Source organism: Perna viridis, chromosome 15 (assembly GCF_037379345.1).
Source record: "Perna viridis isolate PV_CMFRI_1.1 ecotype Kerala chromosome 15, ASM3737934v1, whole genome shotgun sequence".
Classification (NCBI taxonomy): Eukaryota; Metazoa; Mollusca; class Bivalvia; order Mytilida; family Mytilidae; genus Perna; species Perna viridis.
In genome coordinates this window covers 4,515,297-4,536,915 of record NC_142459.1, presented here as the reverse complement: position 1 = coordinate 4,536,915, position 21,619 = coordinate 4,515,297, and the positions used below count along the sequence as shown (strand labels likewise).

The 21,619-nt window shown below is 34.5% G+C and overlaps 2 protein-coding genes across 2 annotated transcripts; one reads left to right on the top strand and one right to left on the bottom strand.

The window, feature by feature from the left end:
* Window positions 1–5,214: 5,214 nt before the first annotated feature.
* LOC148596641 (uncharacterized) lies at window positions 5,215–10,021 on the top strand. Its single transcript, XM_088563933.1, has 6 exons — window positions 5,215–5,599; window positions 7,001–7,231; window positions 8,162–8,394; window positions 8,796–8,947; window positions 9,284–9,403; window positions 9,779–10,021. Exons 1-6 carry the CDS (start codon window positions 5,278–5,280, stop codon window positions 10,002–10,004), a joined length of 1,284 nt encoding a protein of 427 aa, XP_088420059.1. The 5' UTR covers window positions 5,215–5,277; the 3' UTR covers window positions 10,005–10,021.
* A 5,741-nt stretch (window positions 10,022–15,762) lies between these two features.
* On the bottom strand, window positions 15,763–21,619 carry LOC148596640 (uncharacterized). The gene is made up of 4 exons (XM_088564296.1): window positions 21,505–21,619; window positions 20,310–20,514; window positions 17,585–17,682; window positions 15,763–15,857 (listed from the first exon to the last, which is right to left on the bottom strand). Exons 1-4 carry the CDS (start codon window positions 21,563–21,565, stop codon window positions 15,763–15,765), a joined length of 459 nt encoding a protein of 152 aa, XP_088420422.1. The 5' UTR covers window positions 21,566–21,619.

Below are 21,619 nucleotides of genomic sequence, written 5' to 3'. Positions count from 1 at the left end.
ATTTTTGAATTTAGATACTAGAGTAACTTGTGTTTTATAATTTTTATTTTATTTTTGTTAGTCTCATCTGGGGCGCTTTGCCAATTTGGAATAGGTATAAAACAAAAACATTTTCTTTGAATTTTAAATTATACTAAGAAAGATAAGCAGTTAACTTTACTCAAATCATTTTCATGTTAAAATTTGCGAATATGATTTATGAATTTTCTAAATTTTGTATGTTTTTCTTTTGTCTTGCGATTTTTTATTTATTTTTTTATAGATTTATTTATATTTACATATAAACATATACACTACATTCACTGACTGTGTTGAAAGGCGCAGGAGCTATATTTGCCACATCCATTTTCTGGTACTAATGAAGCCTCTGCTTCCTAGCTGAGTGTGTTTTTGCTGACCTTATGCGTTTCCTATGGCCAGGCTTTCTGGCACAAGCACTTGTTTTGGGAATCACCAGTTCCATATCAGTAGATGTTATAACATTGCTTGATGTCTTAACACCCTTTCCGCCACAGCACATATTTTTTTTCTTTCTTCAGATTAGCTCTCCCAGAGTGATTTTGTACACTGCAAGTGACTGGTAATATGAGACAACTATATGTATGTGCATAAAGTGCGCCATACATTAAGCTTTCTTGCAGTGTAATCTCTTTATGGATTTTGTTGATCAACTCTGGCAGCTTTTCTGGCTTCCACTCCTGATTTAGTTTCAGGATGTGATTAATAGACTCACAATTATTGTTTTTCCATTGCAGAGGAAATCTAAATTCCGTCTTTCGTGCTTTATAAACATATTCTATAATAGTAGGAATAACTTGGCCAATTAGGTCTTCGTATTCGCGTCCGATTTCTATCGCTTGCGATGTAAAGTCGACAGTTGTGTTGATCTCTATAAGACCTTGAGCTCCAAATAAGTCTGTTATTATTTTCTTGGAGACTTTCTCATTCACGCTGACCTTGTTTCTTAAATGCCTTGACACGTTTTCGCTCAAGTGTCGTGTACAGTGTTAACTCGGAGCCAGGAAAGCTTGTCTTGATAGCTTTCACGAGTGCCTTTTCCTCGTCTGACCTGAAGACTATGTCATTGACACTCAGTAGAGTTTCTGATATTGTACACTCCAGCATAGAAGCAATGTGCGTAAAGAAACGCTGGTACGTGTGATATGAGCCGTCCCAATGCAAATAAATTGGACCCATTATAATGGGACTCGTAGTTTTGCCCTTTCGTTTCAGTTTGTTTTCTTGAACCAAGGTTCAATGTTCTGTCAACACCAATGATAGAAGACCTGCAGCTAGGCACTGGCAAAATGCCTCATTTGAATAACCCACGTGCCACCATAAGTCAGTGATTAACACCTTGTTGACTGGCGCGTGGATGAATGTCATAACTTAATTAATACGATTGGCTGATATGCTTTAATATACAAAACTATCGGAATTTAGAATGATCTAGAATCCCGATATATCTGCATTCTTTAAGTATGATTTCAAATATTTTTTAAAAATAAAAATACCATATAACATCAAAGAAATAGATAACATATATCTTAATCCTTTGATAAAAACATAGCATTTTAAAACTCAAATCTTTGCAAATTACGTTACTTTTCACCCCTTTCATCAATTTATTTCTTCATTATATTTTAAAATGTCATTTTAATTTATATATTTGATTATTATTAGTTCTCGAGTTTAGTATACCTTATACGGCAAATTTTTACCAGAGACAATAATGCGTGTTAATGTCTCTGTTTTTATCAACTTTGCATGTACATTTTTTTTAAATATTACCAGTGATTTATAACTTCTTACAATTATTTCTATTTTTTCATCTTTTTATAATTCAAACAGCAAATAAATATAGTCTCTCTCCTCTTGTGGGTATATTTTAGTATCTTGTCACTAATTCAAACTTCTTGTCGCTTCTTGTCGCATACAAGGTAACAAAAGTTAATGAGCAACTCCGACTTCTCTCAGTAAAAAACTGGGAACCCAGCATGCCATGTGTAAGAGCGCAATCATGGAAACCAAGGTTATAGCGGTGATCCAAGGATTGTAATCCAGGGACAAAGACCAGACATGGAAAACAGACGTACACAACAAAGAACATAAAGTAATTAAAATAATACATACAAAGTAACACTAAAAAGCAAATGAGCAAATCGGACTCCACTAAAAACTGGGAGCATGGACCAGGTGCACCGGTAGGGTAAGCGTCCTCTGCTTTTCTAGAAACACCTGCCGAGTTGCTCATAAAACGTTCAGCCCGAGGTAGTCGAAAGAGGAAAGGAAAACTATGATACAATTATTAAATTAGTTTTCATGGCACAGATGGATACATCGTAACGATCCACGAGTTCATGATGACGACCATAAACCTTCTGTAGTGATGATTTCAATCTTGTAGCAACATAACCCTGTTCCAGAAGCCTGGTTGTTAGAAGTCTAGCGCGATACAAAAAGTCTGCGTAGTTTCGGCAAGCTTTGGCATAACGTATGACATAATACTAAGATATCCGGATGAAATCTTACCTTGTAGAAATTATTTCACATTATTTTTTTCCGGAGGTTATTATTTCCCTGTGAAAAATTTTCCACACCTATTAACTTGTTTCAACTACTTGAATAATAATATTTACAATTATTTATTAATGAAAAACCCAATCCTCTTTTTATTATTTCATATTACAGTATTACATAATATCCTGAAAATAGTTTACATAGAGTGAATAGAATTCATACTTTTGATAAAATGGATAATATTTGTATCAATTAAATAATATCCTGGATGAAAAACTACATGTAAAACATCCCATGAAAAATCATTCAGGATATATACTTATAAATATCTGAATGAAAATTAATCTATCTAAAACCATCCTGGAATAAATTTATTTGATATAAATACTGTAATCTGATTGGTTAAAATAGTTTTGTTATATCTCGATGGATAAAAAAATATTGACACTCTCTTATTCAGTTAAATTCAGAGCTACGTTTCTCATGTTTAAAGATAAAATTATGTTTTAAAATTAATTTATAAGAATTGGCTATGATAAAAATTGTGTCTATTGAAAAATAACATAAATTTTCCATGTTCATATTTTGTTTATTGCACTTCGCGCAATAAACAATATGCACACGGAAAATTTATGGTGCCCCTATAGAAAACCCTTTCAGATACTTTTATGTTTAATTACCATAAGGTGGAGTATGGAAACAATTTTATAACCATGAAAAATATTTTACTATTATAAAATATTCCCTGATTAAATTTGATATCATTTTTTCCCGGTCGAAAGTTTTTCACATAGGATACTGTTGGATGTTATACATGGACCAGGTGCACCGCTAGGGTAAGCGTCCTCTACTTTTCTAGAAACACCCACCGAGTTGCTAATAAAAAGTCAAGTCCAGGGTAGACGGAAGAGGAAAGGAAAAGTAGTATAACATGTTTAACAAACCAGTTTTCATGGAGCAGATGGATACACCATAACGATCCACGAGTTCATGATGACGACCCTGACTCTGCTGTAGTGATTACTTCAATCTTGTAGCAACATAACTCTGTTCCAGAAGCTTAATTGTAAGTAGTCTAGCAAGATACAAAAAGTCCACGTAGATACGGTAAGCCCTGGCATAACGTATAAGTTGTGATATGAAAACTACATACGCAGGTGCTGAAATGATGTTGCCACAGATGAAAGGATAGATGATAATATGGAACGAAAAGACATCGCCCTTGTCGTATAGTTTGTCAATAGTTGTCCTTACCATCGATCTCTAAGTGAAGGCCAAGATATTAGATAAGTAATTTGATTCATATCCCTTCAAAAAGTTCCCTATTCCCATTTTCGATGAGACGTCATACTTAAATTTGATTGGTCAATTGAAGGAATTTAAATTGAACTACCATTCTGCCGAGATGGAAAAATCGTAAATATCTTCGCATATAGAAATTAATAATTAAAATGATATGGATTATCTGTTCAAAGGATCGTTTAAAAAGATGTCCGGAAATGAAAATATTTATGCAAATCTGTAAAATATCATTAAAATCCGTTATCAGTAGATTTCGAATAAGCGCACATACATTGAATGGCTATAAAAGGGACAGATACCAGAATATTGAAAGAATTAATAGTATTTGTCTGTCATGTAATATTTAGTGTTGAAATCGGTGTGCACTCATATATATATATACATATATATATAGAAGGGTCTGAAAAATTCCCAACGATGTTAGAACTGTCAAATATGCGAAGCAAATTTTTGTCGTTCCCTCCGCGGGACTCGAATTCGTACCGCTGTGACATCTATGGCAACACCGCCTGCACTAAGTCCAGAGCCCTAGACCACTCGGCCAGCTAGGCTCGGAGGGACCGACAAAAATTTGCTTTGCAAATTTGACAGTTCTAACATCGTTGGGAATTTTTCAGACCCTTCTATAAGTTTACGTTATCTTCCCTGTATCAATTTGATCCGATGGAGCAGTGTAGTGAATAGAGTCGTCACATTCGGAGACGTTGTATATATATATATATATATATTTATATATAAAAAGTCCAGCGCCCTCGACCACTCGGCCAGCTAGGCTATGTAACATAGCTTTCGCTGGCCGGGTCATTCCTCCTGGTAGGATTAATCTAGGACTGTAACTTAGTACACGATGTATAGTAGTACGGGACAGTATATATATGCATCACAGAGAAATATTCATAGAGACAAACTAATGTACTAATTTCTTTATCAAAACCACACGTCGTTATATCCTACATATCAACATCAATTCTACTGATATACGTTAAATTAAACTCAGATCTATAAGAGTACTATTATCTCACTTGATTTTTGAAAGATCTTGTCGGTACTATGTGGACTTTCGTGCTTAACGTTTTTAATTAGCTTCTACAGATTTATTCATATTAAAAACTTCTTCGAAAAATCTACCGGTCCTGCTCCACTGTGAGCGTGTATACTGTTACATCTGTTGTATTGGGATGTCAGATCTGTTCATTTTTTGTTACAATCCTCTTCTTCCGTTTAACGTCCGTCACAAAAGCAGCAATTTTTTTAAGAATAAAATACGTTTACTCTACCAGATTCAGAGAATGCTTTTATTTTACGCAGGAGAAAAGACCACTGTTCCTGTGAAAATAGCCATGAAAGGTATAATAGATGTCTTTAAAATTACGTGGACAATGCCCTTGGAATATATCTTACTACGCAACACAGAGATAAATGACCAACCGAGTTGATTGAGTGTAATACAATTACATGATGTTCACAAATGGTCTAATTATATGCATTTTATTCATCAAGTCTGTAGTGTGCTACAACACCGAACTAATTGGAACGATTACCGTAAGTCACCCTGGATTTCTTAGCCTTATAAAGTCAAAAGACACAGGTCACGTGAACACAGACTATGACTTATTTGTGTCAAGTTTCAATGGCGCGCCATTTACAACCGATCACGTGTATCATATTCCCGCCATTGGCAATATGATTGGGACGCTGAAGTCACATGGGAGCAGACTTCATCTAAATACAGTTGCTAGCGATATAGCATGGCCGAACGAAATAAACCAGATTCCAGGTTTGCACGATTTTACATTAATATGGGTAAATTGTCAAAATGACTTATAATCGACTGTCATGTATTTTTTCCAATAAGATCGACAAATAATTTCCAGTGTAGTAAAACTGAATGAATGACAAAACTTTGATATCTATGAATCTCGTATGCCCTTTCATTTCTTGGGTCTTATTATTTCTGAAATTATATTGATTTCAAAAGTAATGCTTCATGAAAAAAGAGGAGGGCACATCAAAGTCGAATCCATACTCTTTGAAAAAGGAGGGGAGCCTCAGAAATAGGAGGGTCGCTATGACATTATTTGCCTTTTTGTCAATTTTACATATGACAATGCAAAATTTTCCAATAAAAAGGGGTTGCCAACACCCTGCGACCCCTGTAGGTCCACCACTGCAAATCTTGAAATAAAACATAAAAAAAAAACTTTGAAGTAAATATAAAAAAAGGGCTAATTTTAACAAGTGATACTGTGTTTGCAAGCAAAACACAAAAGTCGCCCAAACCGGCATATGGTCGGATTCAGCCAAATCCGGAAGCCATCATTGCAATGTTCACCCCAGAAATCCAATTTCATAGAAATCCAACAATGTGAAAATTTTGCCGATTTTAGGGCCCGTTTTTAAAAATGACGTTTATTGTACAAAATTTGATGCCACTATTGAATTTAGAATTTCATATTTACCCTTGATATCAATTTCCATTGAAATCTAACAATGTTGAAATTTTACCGATTTCGGTGGCCATTTTGAAAAAAAATGGTTGTTTTCTAAAAAAAGAAGAAAAAAAAATTTTCAGCACGCCAGGAACAGGTAATTGAGTAATTTTCATACAATTTTATAGCATTTTTTTCATTCTTTTTGGGTTCGTTTTGGCAGCCATTTTAAAACCAGCAGCCATTTTGGAGTTTCAAAAAATGCATGCACATCCCCTGAGCATGCTTGATTCTTTAGCAAAGTTCGGTATGAATATAATAAATAGTCTCCAGGACAAATGCGGATATAGATCAAAATGCAAGACGGATAGAGTGGAGAAATGCTCATAGACCCACATAGCATCTATGAGTAGACCACAGCTCCAACAGCAGCCCATCCGTTAGTAGTATATACTCTGACCGATATCTTCGGTCAGGTGTCCGGAACGCTGGGCTTTGCTACCAACATACGTTGGTTTTACTAACATCTAACACCGAGCTAGAGAGTATTCACGGTAGTTAAACCCCAATCATCATCAGAGCCAACAAAAAAGCGAATCAAAGAAATGAATAAACAGTCAACAGAAATCACAAGAAAAGAAACTATAGCTAAACTAAAGTTTAACAAGAAACCAGCTGTATCAGTTGGTATACATAAAGCGTCCTTTCATTTTGGTCTTTAACAACTTGCCTTTGTTTCTCTATTCAAGATGATGTCTTTGGAAAAAGAATGCTTTCTATAGCCGGAGGCTTTTTGGTGCCATTCAAGACAAAAAGAAGCATCCGATTGGTTGACTTGTCAAGTGGGTCACCTGTTCATCCAATAGAAATTACTGTAAGTGATGATCATCAATGGTTTTATCACCGTGTATTGTGGATAGATATGAATGGAGATGGAACGAAGGATGCAGTTACGTGTCGGGCTAAGAAATCACTTATCGGTAAGTCAACAAAAGAAAGAAATCTCTTATGGGTAAAATGAGTATTGGAAATACACCGACTGATGCATTTGACTAATTGAAGTCGACATGATTATTTTAGGACAATTGTTTCGGTAATGATTCTGCTATCGTTTCACTTCGCATTGGTCCAAATAAATGATTTGACACGAGATACTCGTTTTTTTTTGTTGCTGTATATTATCAATTGCCAGCGAATAGCAATGAACCGAGGCCAGACGTTAGATGATTTGCACCTTATCAGCAAAGAAATAATTTTCGTAATGACAAATGCGTATGACAATGAGGTCGATTTGTAGATTCCAATCATCATTGTACCGCATGCTGTTAACAATATCACACATTTTTTCATGTTTAGGTATATTAAGTCGACGTAAAATATTTGACAATGATTTAACAGTGTGACAATATTTCACAATAATGATACAGTTTCTTTCCCATATTTGATGAAGTATTTTGAATGCTTTTGACATCCTATATCTGCCTAAATCTTCTTGGACATTTAGTCCTATTTGTTTTCACTTTGTTCAAGAACTGCATAAGCACAAATACATTATATGTAGCTTGAACATGTATTCCTTGGTTGCGCTGGTTTTTTATGTTCATTGTCATTCGTTTTATCTATAGATTAGGCCTGTTTTCGTCGTTTATGAATAGGTTCACTGCATTTATTTTGGGGCCTTTTACAGCTTGCTTTATGGTATGGGTTTTGCCCATCACTGAAGACCGTATGGTGACCTGAAGAGGTTTAATTGTTCATTGCTTGGCTTTTGGTGGATAACTATCTAATTGGCAATCACACCACACTTCTTATTTTTATATTAGATTATCGGACAGAAGACTAGTAGGTGTTCGATGGATGATGTAATCATGTACACACAAGTAATTGCTCTTTTATATTTCCATTCAAAGGTGGACATGGAGTTGGCCAGTTAGTATGGTACGAACACCCTCCATCGCACAGAATTGATATACCATGGAACCATCATGTTATCAGTGACAATTCAGACTCCTTCCTAGACTCACAAGAGCTAACAACACCATCAGGAAAACAGACTGTTATAGTGACCACTGGTTTCTTCTCAAACCAAATCAAAATATACTGGACGGAAGATTCATCAAAACAGTGGTCAGATGCAAGTAAGGTATGTCAAAGATACCTGCGAAATTTGTCAAAAGGTATTTCTAGGCATCGATGAGATATATACATTGACGCCTATGACTTGTTAAACATGTTCACTTATGTGGTTTAGGTGGTACAATTGATTAGCTTCGAACACAGTCATGATTAAACTTACCGATTCAAAGCATTTTTATTTGTTGTGGCTTTCTAATTTCATTGTTTTATGCAAAAACCAAGGGAAATGATGGCCATAACGACTCTAATACATTATAATACATTTTTACATAATACATTTTTATATTATATTCGTGATCTACAATTTTTGAAGTGGTTCTACCAATGTTAAGTTTAACAATATATTAGCAATGATTGCTGGACTAATATATAATTTAGCATGTTCTGTAACTAAATTTCAAATTTCAGGTGAAATCACGTGTTATTGATAATACCATTGGACACGTGTTTGACGTCCAATTTGATGATATAAACAATGACGGAAAGATAGACTTACTTGTGACGTCAAATGGTCTCTCTAACACTGGCGTTTACGTTTATGAAATTCCAGCTGATTTCAGGTATTTAAGTCACCAGCTTTCAAACAAGAGGTGTTTCTTAAGTTGCAAAAAAGATGCTCTTTATGAAGATATTAACAGATCTAGAGGCAGTACAGAACACCAATAATAACACTTACGAACAAAACAACAAAGATGACAATCTAGTTAAAAATAGAGTCAAACACCAAGCTACATGTTATTTATTCGCAGCAAGAAAAACATATATTTCATTGTAATGGGATTTTGATATTTAATCAAATTGCCGTTTTAAGTTAATTTTAAATTGAAGTTATTTCTCAATAAAACTAATTATTTATTTAAACCTTTCAATATTTTAATTGTTGTCGTTGAAAATAGGACGGCTAACTTCACCCGCCATACGTTAGTGAAAGGAGCATTCAATATACACAGTTTACTGCCAGGCAGTGGTGCCCCAGGGTCTGCAAAGACGATAAAGAACCCGTCTTTTGCTTCTGGGTAAGTGAAGAATAATCAAATAGTCATAGTAAACATCTGTTTACAACACTTATCCTAAAGTTTTCAACATACGGAACGACACATACTATGCGCACAATTCAACTGACTTATTGTATTGTATCTGGACGACATGCAAAATATCGTATTATAAGTGTTTTTTTTTCTCGCGGGGATTTAATTTTCGCTGTACGTGAGACACAAAAGTAAAACGTACGTATACGATACACAAGAACACATATCCAATTTTTACCGCTAAACACAAATTTTCCTCCCTCCGAAAAAACCCCAATCTTTCACAAAGGCAAAATAACACTATGGTTTATCTTCAGAAAAATTTTCTTGCCTCTTTCATATTAATTCTTAATTTCTTCCTAGAAAACCTCTTATTCTTCTCTCTGGAGACGACAACAGCCACGCCTATATAATTAGTCCATCATCTGAAAGTGCTTCTGATTGGTCATACGACATGAAGCCATTACTGAGTACGAGTGGTACCATTGGCGGAATCGCATCACTTGATGTTGATGGGGACGGCTATGACGAGATATTTATTCCCGCCTACTCCAACAATCGTATTTATGTTTATAGACTGATGCAATAAACAGATGGTGAAAAGTGTCCGATTTCCAATGAATTTATCATTGTATTAATGCTAATCGATCTATTGGTCCTAATCACTTTCATTTTTTTTTATTTGCAAAAAGCCGGTCTCACTTATAACCTCAAACAATGTATTGGATGTGGTAAATTTAACTTCATGGAGAATAGACACTCCACAACAGTTATGATCTCAAATTTAAGATTCACGAATCGGCAGATGTTCATTTTCTCTCTCACTACCCGCTACAGTTTGGCCTTTCGAGAATTAAAAACACTATTCACATGCATCAAACATCTTTTGAAAATCGTCTATAATCATTCACTTTTCCCCAAAATTGAAAGATTCTTGTTTTTTCTTTGAGAACTGTATGCAGCGTTTATAAGTGTATTAGTTTCGGAGCTTGTAAAATGAAATGATCTTCAGTATTAACCAATATGTATACAATAGTTTTTGTTTATTAAGCGCACTCGAATCAAACGAATAGAAGGCATAAAATTTTATAAATTGCAAATGATTTCATGAAAGCAATGATACAATTCATTAAAATATAATATTAAATTTGTCATCAATAAAAAGGAAAAGTTTTTAGTGGCGATCTAGAGGGGGTGCAGGGGGTTTGCATCCCCTATTTTATAGGAAAATTTGTCATTTTTATGTGTAAAATTTACAAAAATGACAAAAATTGTCTTTTCGTCCCCGTTTTTTTTTTCAGAGGAAACTCTGCTGCCATCCTCCTTTTCAAAGTGTCTGGATCCGGCCCTGGTTCTAATGAATCATTCTAGATAAATAACTACTTATTAAAACCGTTTCCATTTCTAAATATTAAGTAGCACTCCAGCTAAGGATCATGCAAAATGTGATTCATGGGTAAAAAGCCTACATATTTTTATTTTTGATATTTTGTTTGAAATGTCATAGTAAACAGAAAATAACATGTGGTTTTTCATATAACCCGTGCTCTTAGGAGATAAAAATTATATAGAATGCACTGTAGATTTCAAAATTAAGGGAGACAACTCTGTAAATGACGCTCAAATACAATAGAATCTACTGGATTTTCAATGTTGATTATCTTCTAAGAGCAGGCAGATTTGAATGAATAATTACACATTTTATAGTATAGACCCATAATACAACTTAATTACAACAATAGCAATACGTAGCCTTTTTTGCGGTGTATCACATTTTTCAGATTTTGCATGATTCTTACAAAGACAGCTACTTAAATACTTTAGATTTCGATGACCATATAAGGTACAATTAATAATTATACGATTGGGTTTTTTACAAATATTTACAAATCATAATTTTCCCGAAAATATGAAATGTTAAATAAATTATGGTTGATTTAAAACAATGGCATGATGTTTAATCTACCCTTTGCCCAAAATGTATGTAATGTAATATAAGATTATGTAATCTGTTCAGTAAAGATCAACAATGTGAACGTGCAAGAAATGCCAAAGAATATTGTTGTTAAGGGACTTCCAGAATGGGGATAAAACAAAAACATTAAAACAAAACTGTTTGAATCTTGTTAATTTATGTTACCAAAGACTGAGACATTTATGAGTATCTCGTTTAATGATCAACCGACTTCTATAATCATGAAGGGCAACAAAAACCATCATCATTGCCCTCTGAGGTTTCGCATTTGTTACAGGCAGTTGTATTTTGTGACCAACTAGAACACAGTAATGGCAACTCACAACCACAGTCTGAAATGTAAAAAAAGCTTAATTAATTTGATATATGTAAGACGTGAGTTAATTTTTTATATTTAATTTGCCTATCCAATAGAAACAACGTTGTGCTTATACTTTGAAACACATTTGTAGATGCAAAGCAGATTGAATGAAATTATAACAAGATGATGCTCGCTAAGTCATACTAGGAATACCCTAACTCTACTTTATCCGTGAATTCATTTGCATATAAGAACTACATATGAAAATGTTTTATGGTAAACAAATAGAAGCAAAGCAAACAATCTCGAAAGGGGGATTCAAAATGCAAAGGAAATAGACCAAATATCTAAGCATTCCTTCCAACAGAAGCTGAGATATGTTACCAAATTTCCATTATGTTTCATGTAAAAAGATACTCAGCCGATACGGCAAAGAGAAAGTAGATAAGCGATGAACCTGGAAAGAGCAAACACGGTGCAAGTCACCACGCAAAAGCAATAAACCAAATATCCAAGCATTCCTTCTGATAGATGCTGAGAAATGTTACGAAATTTCCATAATACTTCACGTAAAAAATACTTAGTCGGTACAACCAACGGAAAGTAGATAAGCGATGAACCTCAAAAGAGCAGACACGGTGCAAGTCATCATGCTAATATCTAATGGACTCCGGCCCTTCGATAGAATTTGAGAAATCTGTAACGAAAATTTCCATATTATGCGTCACCTAGAAAATACCTAATCAGTAGGTCAGCACAAAGTTTAGATAAAAGCAGGAACATGGAAAGGAGAGACAATGTACAATCTTTATACAAAAGCAATGTTTTAAATATCTAAGCATTCCCCCCGATAGAATCTGAGAAACATGTCATAGTAAAAGTGAAACAGACGGACGCACGGAATATGACTGCAAGGTAAAACAGAGAGAAGGTATAAAAGTGTATTGTTCCAAAAAAAAAGAGACTTTTTGAAACTCGTGGCTTGGATTTACCAATGTTTTTGTATTTCTTTCTTTTTTTTCCACTTATTTATTGTTCATATCTTCTGTATTGTTTTTAGTACTGATTTTACCGATTGTGGTGGCAATTTTATGCTACCATTTGCATTGAAATATACCGGAAATCATGAACCGTTATGCAAGGAAACGGGAGGTTTAATGTTATAAAACCTGGTGTAACAAACTTTTAACCCAAAGAACTTGAGATAAAGGATACTAAAGACACTGTGCAGTCAGCCTCATATCTTGACCTACACTTAGAAATCGATGGTAAAGGAAAACTATTGACCAAACTTTACGACAAACGTGATGACTTTTCATTTAGAATTGTCAACTTACCTTTTATCTGTGGCAACATCCCTTCAGCACCTGCGTATGGAGTGTTCATATCACAACTAATACGTTATGCCAGAGCTTGCCGAGACTTCGCAGACTTTTTGTATCGCGCTAGAATTCTAACAAATAGGCTTCTGGAGCAGGGTTATTTTGCTACAAGATTGAAGCCATCACTACAAGAGTTTTATGGTCGTCATCATAAACTCATCATTACGGTGTATCCATCTGCGCCACCATGAAAACTGATTTATTCATTGTGTTATAGTTTTCCTTTCCTCTTTCGTCCACCCCGGACTTGACTTTTTATGAGCAATTCGGCGGGTGTCTCTAGAAAAACAGAGGACGCTTACCCTACCGGTGCACCTCTTCCTTGCTCCCAATTTTTTAGTCCGAGTTGCTCATTTTCTTTTGTTACTTTGTATGTATGATTTTAGTTACTTTATGTTCTTTGTTGTGTATGTCTGTTTTCCATGTCTGGTCTTTGTCCCTGGATTACATTCTTTTGATAACCACTATAACCTTGGTTCCCTTGATTACTCTTTCATTTACTTTATAAAATGACAGTGCTTATACTAGCATTAGAAATCAATATGAAATACTTACAATTTGATTCAAGGAAAACTACAATAATGGAGACAATACACAAATCTATGTTCATATTAAAAAAAGAAAACAAATCAATACTAACCTGTTACATATTATGATATAAACACTTTTAAACAATGAACTGTATGATGTTAAAAAAAAGTGTAAAATAATTTATTGAAGAAGGCTTTGTGTAAAACCATTTTATCGTTTATAATAACTAACATATTTCGTACTAAATACTTCATTATTCTATATTATAAAAAATCTAAAAATTGCTTCCGGCCAACCGCTCTGTTTGGAACGAACATATGGATGATTTGGTGAAAACTGTAAGCATCGTTTACGTAAGTAGTTAAATTCTAAATTTTTTATAGTTCATACCGAACATCGCACGCGAAGTTTATAAATGACGTCCAGCGAAACCGGAATAGGTATCGGACAGGCCTACAGAAATGGGCAAAGGAAGTGAATACAAAGTGAAAGAAGCCTTTAATTTTATTTTACAATCAAAATATACAATTAAAAAAACAGAAAAATAAAAAAAGAATTACTTGTATTTACAGTGTCTAGATCCGGTACACTGAATTACTTTTTTTAATGTATTGCCGTTTACCTATCCTATCTCACCCCTTTCAGCCATCGTCCCTTTTCCAATGCCTTAACAAACGTAACAAAAATTTATAAGTGCGAAACTCGTTTGTGCCTAACTCATATTATTCGTACTTACTGAATCCACAATCTAATGACGTAAGAACAAAAACATTAATCAGTGCGATTAAGAACCATATGTATTTGGCATGCTGTAAACATGTATAATCACATTATATAATTGTTGATGCTGAGAAAGATTAATCGAACCTGATTAAAACAGACAATGATGGTCAAACATTAAGCATATAAATGTCTGATGTCATAGGAATGACCTTGTTTGTTGACATCTCGTAACGCAAAATTATGTATTTCAAAGGACGAAAATGAAGTCAAGAAATAACAAGAAGAAAAGTTTAGAACACAAGGCCTTCTCCTACACAAAATAACTTCAACATACAATACACGGACATGTCAAAATTAAATAGAATCATTTTGTCTTCCTGAGTGTTTGATGTCTAAGCGCCTTTATTATACGATACATATGAAATTTGCATCAATAATATGTACATACAAGTAAAAAAAGAACCTTACCAACTGATTTCTCTGCAAGAATAAAGTGAAAAAGCAAAATAAAAAATCTTGAATGGAAAGCCTTTTAAAGTTATATGAATAGCTGATACGTTTTTACATTGAACACCAATATAGTTGGTAAAATATTTGAACAAATAAATAAACATTTATATTCATTTTAATTTTTATGAGAATGTATTTATCTAAGAACAAAATTTTGGCAGGCTGCAATATTTCAAGGAATTGATTATATAACTACTACGTCCTGCTCAATATTTTTTGTATCGGACAACATTGGTCGAATAGGTCAGTTGCACGAATTGTTACCGTTGCAAAAGATTCAGGTCGATCACAAATTGTTACCGTTGCCATAGAATCAGGTCAGTTACAAATTGTTACTGCTACCACAGAAACAGATCAGGCACAAACTTTTACCATTACCATAGAATCAGGTCAGCCACGCTATGTCACTGTTACCATAGAATTAGGTCAGTTATATATTGTCACGGTTATTATTGAATCGGGTTAGCCACACTCTGTTCTGTTATCGTTATCATAGAATCACGTCAATCACAAAATGTTAACGTTACTATAGAATCACGTTTATCATTCAATCTGGTCAGTCACACATTGTCACCGTTATCATAGAATCAGATCAGTCACAAACTGTTATCGTTACCATATATTAGGTCAGTCACACATTGTCACCGTTACCAAACAATCAAAAACTTAGTTCGTACTCTGTTGGTTTTTGTTTTTTTATCGGAAAGAACAAGAATACCAATTTGTGATAGATTTGAAATACATGGTCGGATTTTAAAATTATTCTTGTAGAGCACATGTCGCATCTCTTCAATACACCTATCACTGCTAAGGGAGAGTGAAATGAAGGTATCGGTGACTTGATTACAGGCGTTTATTCTTAAAGGACTTTATATTTATTGTCACCTCTGGAATTGTCTAACAATCCTATCATAAACAATTATTATCACATACCTTTCACAGTAAGAGTGTTCTTTTTGTCGAATTTATTTCTTCCACAAACCTCACATGGATGGGGGACAGTGGTGTTTGGGTACGTCACTTAGATAAAGAAATATATCATGAAATGTGTGTGATGCAAATCAGATTTCGTCTTTCGTTTACCCTGAACCTAATGTTTTGTGAGCAACCCGGCCGGTGTTTCTAGAATAGCTGAGGACGTTTACCCTACCGGTGCACCTGGTCAATACTCCCCGTTTTTAGTGAGTCTGAGTTGTTGATTTACTTTTGATACTTTGTATGTAATAATTCGGTTATTTTTTGTTCTTTGTTTAGTTTCCCATGTCTGGTCTTTGTTCCTGGATTACATTCTTTTGATTTCCGCTAGAACTTGGTTCCCTTGATTACTCTTTCAAACAAGTGGAATAATCTGCTTTCTTTGAAGGTTCTCATTTCTCGCGGATTTTGATATATATCAAGCGCTTAAAGCTAGAATTTGATACGATCTAAGAGTACACCCCCTCCAAACTGTGGTATTAAACGGTCTACCAACCTCCGCGATACCACTCTACTTCAATTATTTTGGTGATTAGTGATATCTGTACCTTTGTGTAAGAATAATTTAAATTCAAATGTTATGTAAAAGAAAGTAATTAAGTGTCAGTCTCTCTGAGAATCAGGCGGTGGATGAAACATGGTATGAAACAACCCACCATTTTGAAAGTTGAATTTGATTACGTTTCCATCAGAAAGCACCCTTTAGTGAAAGTATATCGAATGGTAGTAGTGTATCATGATAACACAATAATTAACAAAAATAGCAAGGAAAAAAGTGTATTTTTTATGACTTATATATAGATATATAGATTACACTTAAATTCCCCGACCTCAATTAGACCCGTGCAGGTCCGGGTGTTAAAAGAATAGGCCTGTAGCAGCGCTAAGCTTGTCGTACAGGCGTCTAAATAGTGCTCAGAACCCTAGCCGGGGGTAGGGCGCTATGCCCACAGAGCAACTGGGTTGTGTGTCCCAGGTGGTGGAATGGGGTACCCCTGGCGTGTTACATGCTGGGGTTGTCAGGCTATAATACGGAAAACCTGAAGCAAACCATAGTGGTGCACCGTGTTGGGGAAGATGCCACTTCCTCACACGTTAAAAAAACCCTACTGTGGAATTCTTCCGGAGTAGGAACCATAGAGCTCCGCACCAGGAGGCTAAATTGCCCGACCCTACCCTACTCTCCCTATTTCCAGTGGCAATCAAATTTTGTCGACCCGTTGGCCTTGTGTCACATCCAATTTTTTATTTCATCATCATATCATGTTCATTTTATCATCCACTTCATGTTCATCGCCTGAATATAGCTGAAATATTGCTGCTCGGGCGTTAAACCCCAACAAACAAACAAACAAACAGACCTTAATTATGAGAGAAAAGGTTTCACTTATTGTGCACATTGCACTTTGCTTGATTACATCTCAATATATCTAAATCATAAAAAAATACACTTTTCCATGCTATTTTCGTTAATTATTGTGATATACTACTGCCATTCATTATGACGCTTATAATTTTCTAGTTTTAAGTGTGTTTTAAAAACCTCAATAACTAACTTCATCACTGACTTGTTCAGTGGGATATTGCTTTTGGTAGAGAATGGGCAAAATCGAGTTAATGATCATTTAAAACGTCCAATTACATGTACTTAACTACCTCGAAGCGAAGAATGCCGACCAAATCAAGAGATTATATTCATTTATCACAACATTGAGCCTCGACTCCAGGTTGTGGAAATTTAAATATAACATCAAATTTAAAAACATACCTACCCCAATCTGACATGCAAAATACCCGGATGTCTTTGTCGGTGTCGTACATCGAATCCTTCATACAGCGGTATTGATAATTTTCTCTATCGTTGAAACGTCTACAATGACAGAAACAATAGTTTTTCGGCCTTTTATCTGTTAATCGTTTTTTTTAAAGCCTTTGAAATTTTCAAGTTAAGCCTTGCCTTTTCACTTTACATATAATAACAAGTTTTTAGTGAAAGTTCATGCAACAAATGCTTTAGTCTGTTTGGTCTTTTCTTTTCCAACTTCAGTTTTTATAAGTAGTTTCATTTTATATTATTCGCTATACTGTATGTCGATTGTCTCTGTTTCCCGTTTTCGCCTTTTGCTGTTTGTCATATTCGGGAACGTCAAGATGTCTGACGTTGTAACATTGCTGTAAACTATAAAACATTATTTACTACTTCTTGATTTATGGAAAAGAAACATTGTTCTAGACTTGTTTGCTGTCTCCAGTAAACCATAAATAAAGGATCATTTACAGTACTAGAAACATTGTGAAACCAATAACAAACAAAAATGTGTACATCTCTTCGAACGATCCCGGTGAATGTTGCATTTCTTTTAGAATATTTATAATTAAGAATATGAAACAACTAAGCTATCTACTTCTCAAGAATATTTGCCACGGAATTAGACATAATAAGTTATGATACGTCTATTTAATTTAACATAAAATTCATTATTTGATCCCAATTTTATGCTGCTCATTTGCGTTAAAATATGCCGTAAATAATGAACCGTATTGCATGCATGGTTTAGCGCTTTAAAGCCTGGTCTAACCAACCTTTCATTTTGAAATGCCCGTACAAGATGGTATCCAACTAACTGGTTTTTTACACTGATATTGACATATTGTACGGACTTATATTTTTTCCTAGATTTTATCAGTTTGGTAAAGTTGTTACTACGCTTCATTTGTTCCTCATTACCCTACATGTGCACTTGGTCCAAACTCCCAATTTTAAGTGAAATCCGAGTTGCTCATTTACTTTTGTTGCTGTGTACATATTATATTGGTTATTTTATGTTCTTTGTTGTGTATGTCTATTTTCCATGTCTGGTCTTTGTCCCTGGATTACTATCTTTTGATTTCCGCTATAACATTGGTTTCCTTGATTCCCATCTACTATACATCACCGTACTCTATGGAATATATTTACCTATTTATTAATGGTCATTAATAAACACCTCACTTTATGAACAACACAATACTGCCAACATTAATCGTTTTTGTCGCCAATCCCTCAGCATTATTTCATAATCAACACCGGCAACTAGTGGAATCATCCACTTCTCATTTCTTAATTCTGCGGCCATTCCCTCAGACATATAATTATATAATATTCAACACCTGTACCAACCGTTACAAAAAATCTCTATACTTCGCTTGAAACAATTAGTTAATGTTGGCTTTTCCTCAGATGTTTATCAAAATCAACAGGACCACAGGTTCCTGTCTTGGGACCGGCACATAAAGTATGTGGCGGGGTTAAACATGTTCAACCATCCTCTAACATGGGACAGTGGTGGGAAAATACAACAATAAAACGAACTATAAAAATCTGAATTCGGATCAATTCTTGAAATCGATACAGAATACCGAACACTAATCAAAACGAAATGGTGGGTTAAATCTTGTTTTTACAGCATACTAAACCCCCCTCTTCCATTGTGGCATGAATATACCAGTGGTGATTAAAAAGCTTTTACATGCTATTGCGTCATAATCGGTAAATCAGCGGTCACATCAGCCCAAAAAACACTCATTACTCATTATTTTAGAAAAAACTGAGTATTTTTCAACCAAGGACTGATATCTAAAAAATAATTTGGTAGAGACCTTTTGAGACCCATTTCCCCATACTTCTGATTCAAAGGTCTGCAGATATGTATAGCGTTCTAGGAAATCAGAGTAGTTAGTACTTATTCTAGCGTAGCGAATCAATTGTCAAATATAAACACCATATGCAGGAGATGAAGGTATATTGCTGCTCATGCACAGGTAAAGGAATGTATGATATTAAAATTAAAGTCGGCTCTATTATCATAAATTTTAGTGCTGAGATGACCACTGTTGTCAAATTCGAGATGTAGATCCAGATAAGATGCCGAACAAGCTGTTTCTGTAGTCTCCTTTATCTCAAGCTTTGGTGGATATACTGAAGGTAACCATTTACCACAAGAAGGGTTGTTGATAGAAAATGCATCATCAATATAGTTGTATGTAAAGTTAAAGGATTTAGCATCTTTTATATTTTTATTTTTTACGAGATTCTGAAGAAATTCAGTCTCGTATGAATAAAAAAAAAAACAAATCGATTAGTTGAGGAGCACACTTTGTTTCCACTGGAATCCAAACGTTTTGTTGAAAAATAGCTCCTGTAAATGTGACAAATATGTTATCAATGAGGAAATCATGCATATCGCATACATGCTTTTCTGTGTGGCACACTTTACCCTTCTGCAAAGTTTTAGAAAAAAAATATGTGGATTTTTAACCAAGAACAACATAATTTTTCGAAACAACAAAAAGATTTTTAAATAAGTCCTTTTAAACAAGATTTCAATTTATCATGAGGCAACATAGAGTAAAGAGTTTAGAAGATAAATATTTAACAAATAGAACCATTTAATTATCCGGGGATATATGAAGATGTTGTGGCCCTCCCTTTAGACTTGATCATTTAACATAACCTACCGGACAATATAGAATCGTCCACTTCTCCAGAAACATTCCCAGTTGTTGTGGCTATTCCCGACAGTCTCCCTCAGAACCATTACGTCATTGTTCCCATCAACCATGTAGGTCTGGTGTTTGTTATTTGGGTCACAAGGACAAAGTTCATAGGTTTTATTTTGAAGAGAGCAAGGGAACCCACACACTCCGCCATGGTGATATCCATCTAAAAATGAATAATACAATTTTTGTCGCCTTTTAAAAATATAAAAAAAATAGGGACAAGCAAGTATTAGGAATCAATTTTAAAAGAACAAAGACAGAATTCCTATCGTTGGTTTTGGGCGTTTATTTAAAGCAAAATTGTCGTTTATTAAGAGACTGCCCATGCAGAAACCAGGCAGCAGTATCAGTGATATGAAATGGCACATGGTAAATTTTATCCCATGGAATTCTTTGTTCCAATGTAATCGTGATATCATATGTATGTCAAATAGTACAAAAAAATTTATAAATCGACAATGTATTGCTCAGAAAATGATTCAAAAGTTACCTAAGAAAGCAACAATATTTTATTTTAAATGAAAAAGCTGTCTCTCCTTTTCAATGGATTTCAATGCTTTGTAATTTATTTCTCCTCAACCGTTGCACTTAATCCAAGACCAAAATTCAACTTAAAGAAATGATGCATTTGCAATATGAAATGGATGGAACTTTTTTGAGAAAAAAAAATCATGCGCAACCAACTGCCTGGTATTTTGCATGGACTCCCTAGAGAAATCAAGGGAGCAGTGAATAAAAAGAATAACCCATTTAATAACAACTAGACAAAGAAAACACACACATACATCAAAGAACATAACCCAGTTTATAACGACTAGACAAAGGAAATAGACATATACATCAAAGAACATAACCCATTTTACAACGACTAGACAAAGTAAAAAGACACAAGTAAATGACCAAACCGGGCTAAAAACTGTGAGTATTGCTCAGGTGCACCGGTAAGTAGGTATTTTCTCTATACACTGGTGCATTTGTTACGTTTTACCATATCTGTTCCTTTTTCCATAGGACTTTACACCTCAATTTATCAGTAAAAAATATTCATGACTATTTTTTTCGCGTTCAAATACTAAATGAAACCATTGCAAAAATAAAGTGCCATCAAAATTTTACGGTTTTTAGTAATAAGATTAATATTTTTTATACTTACCGTGGCCACTAGCATAATAACAAAGTAAAAATAGGCTGATGATTTGTAATACGGGTGTCATTTCTGTGCGATGTTTTCATATACAGCTTATATCAACCAACTACTTAATTGTTAA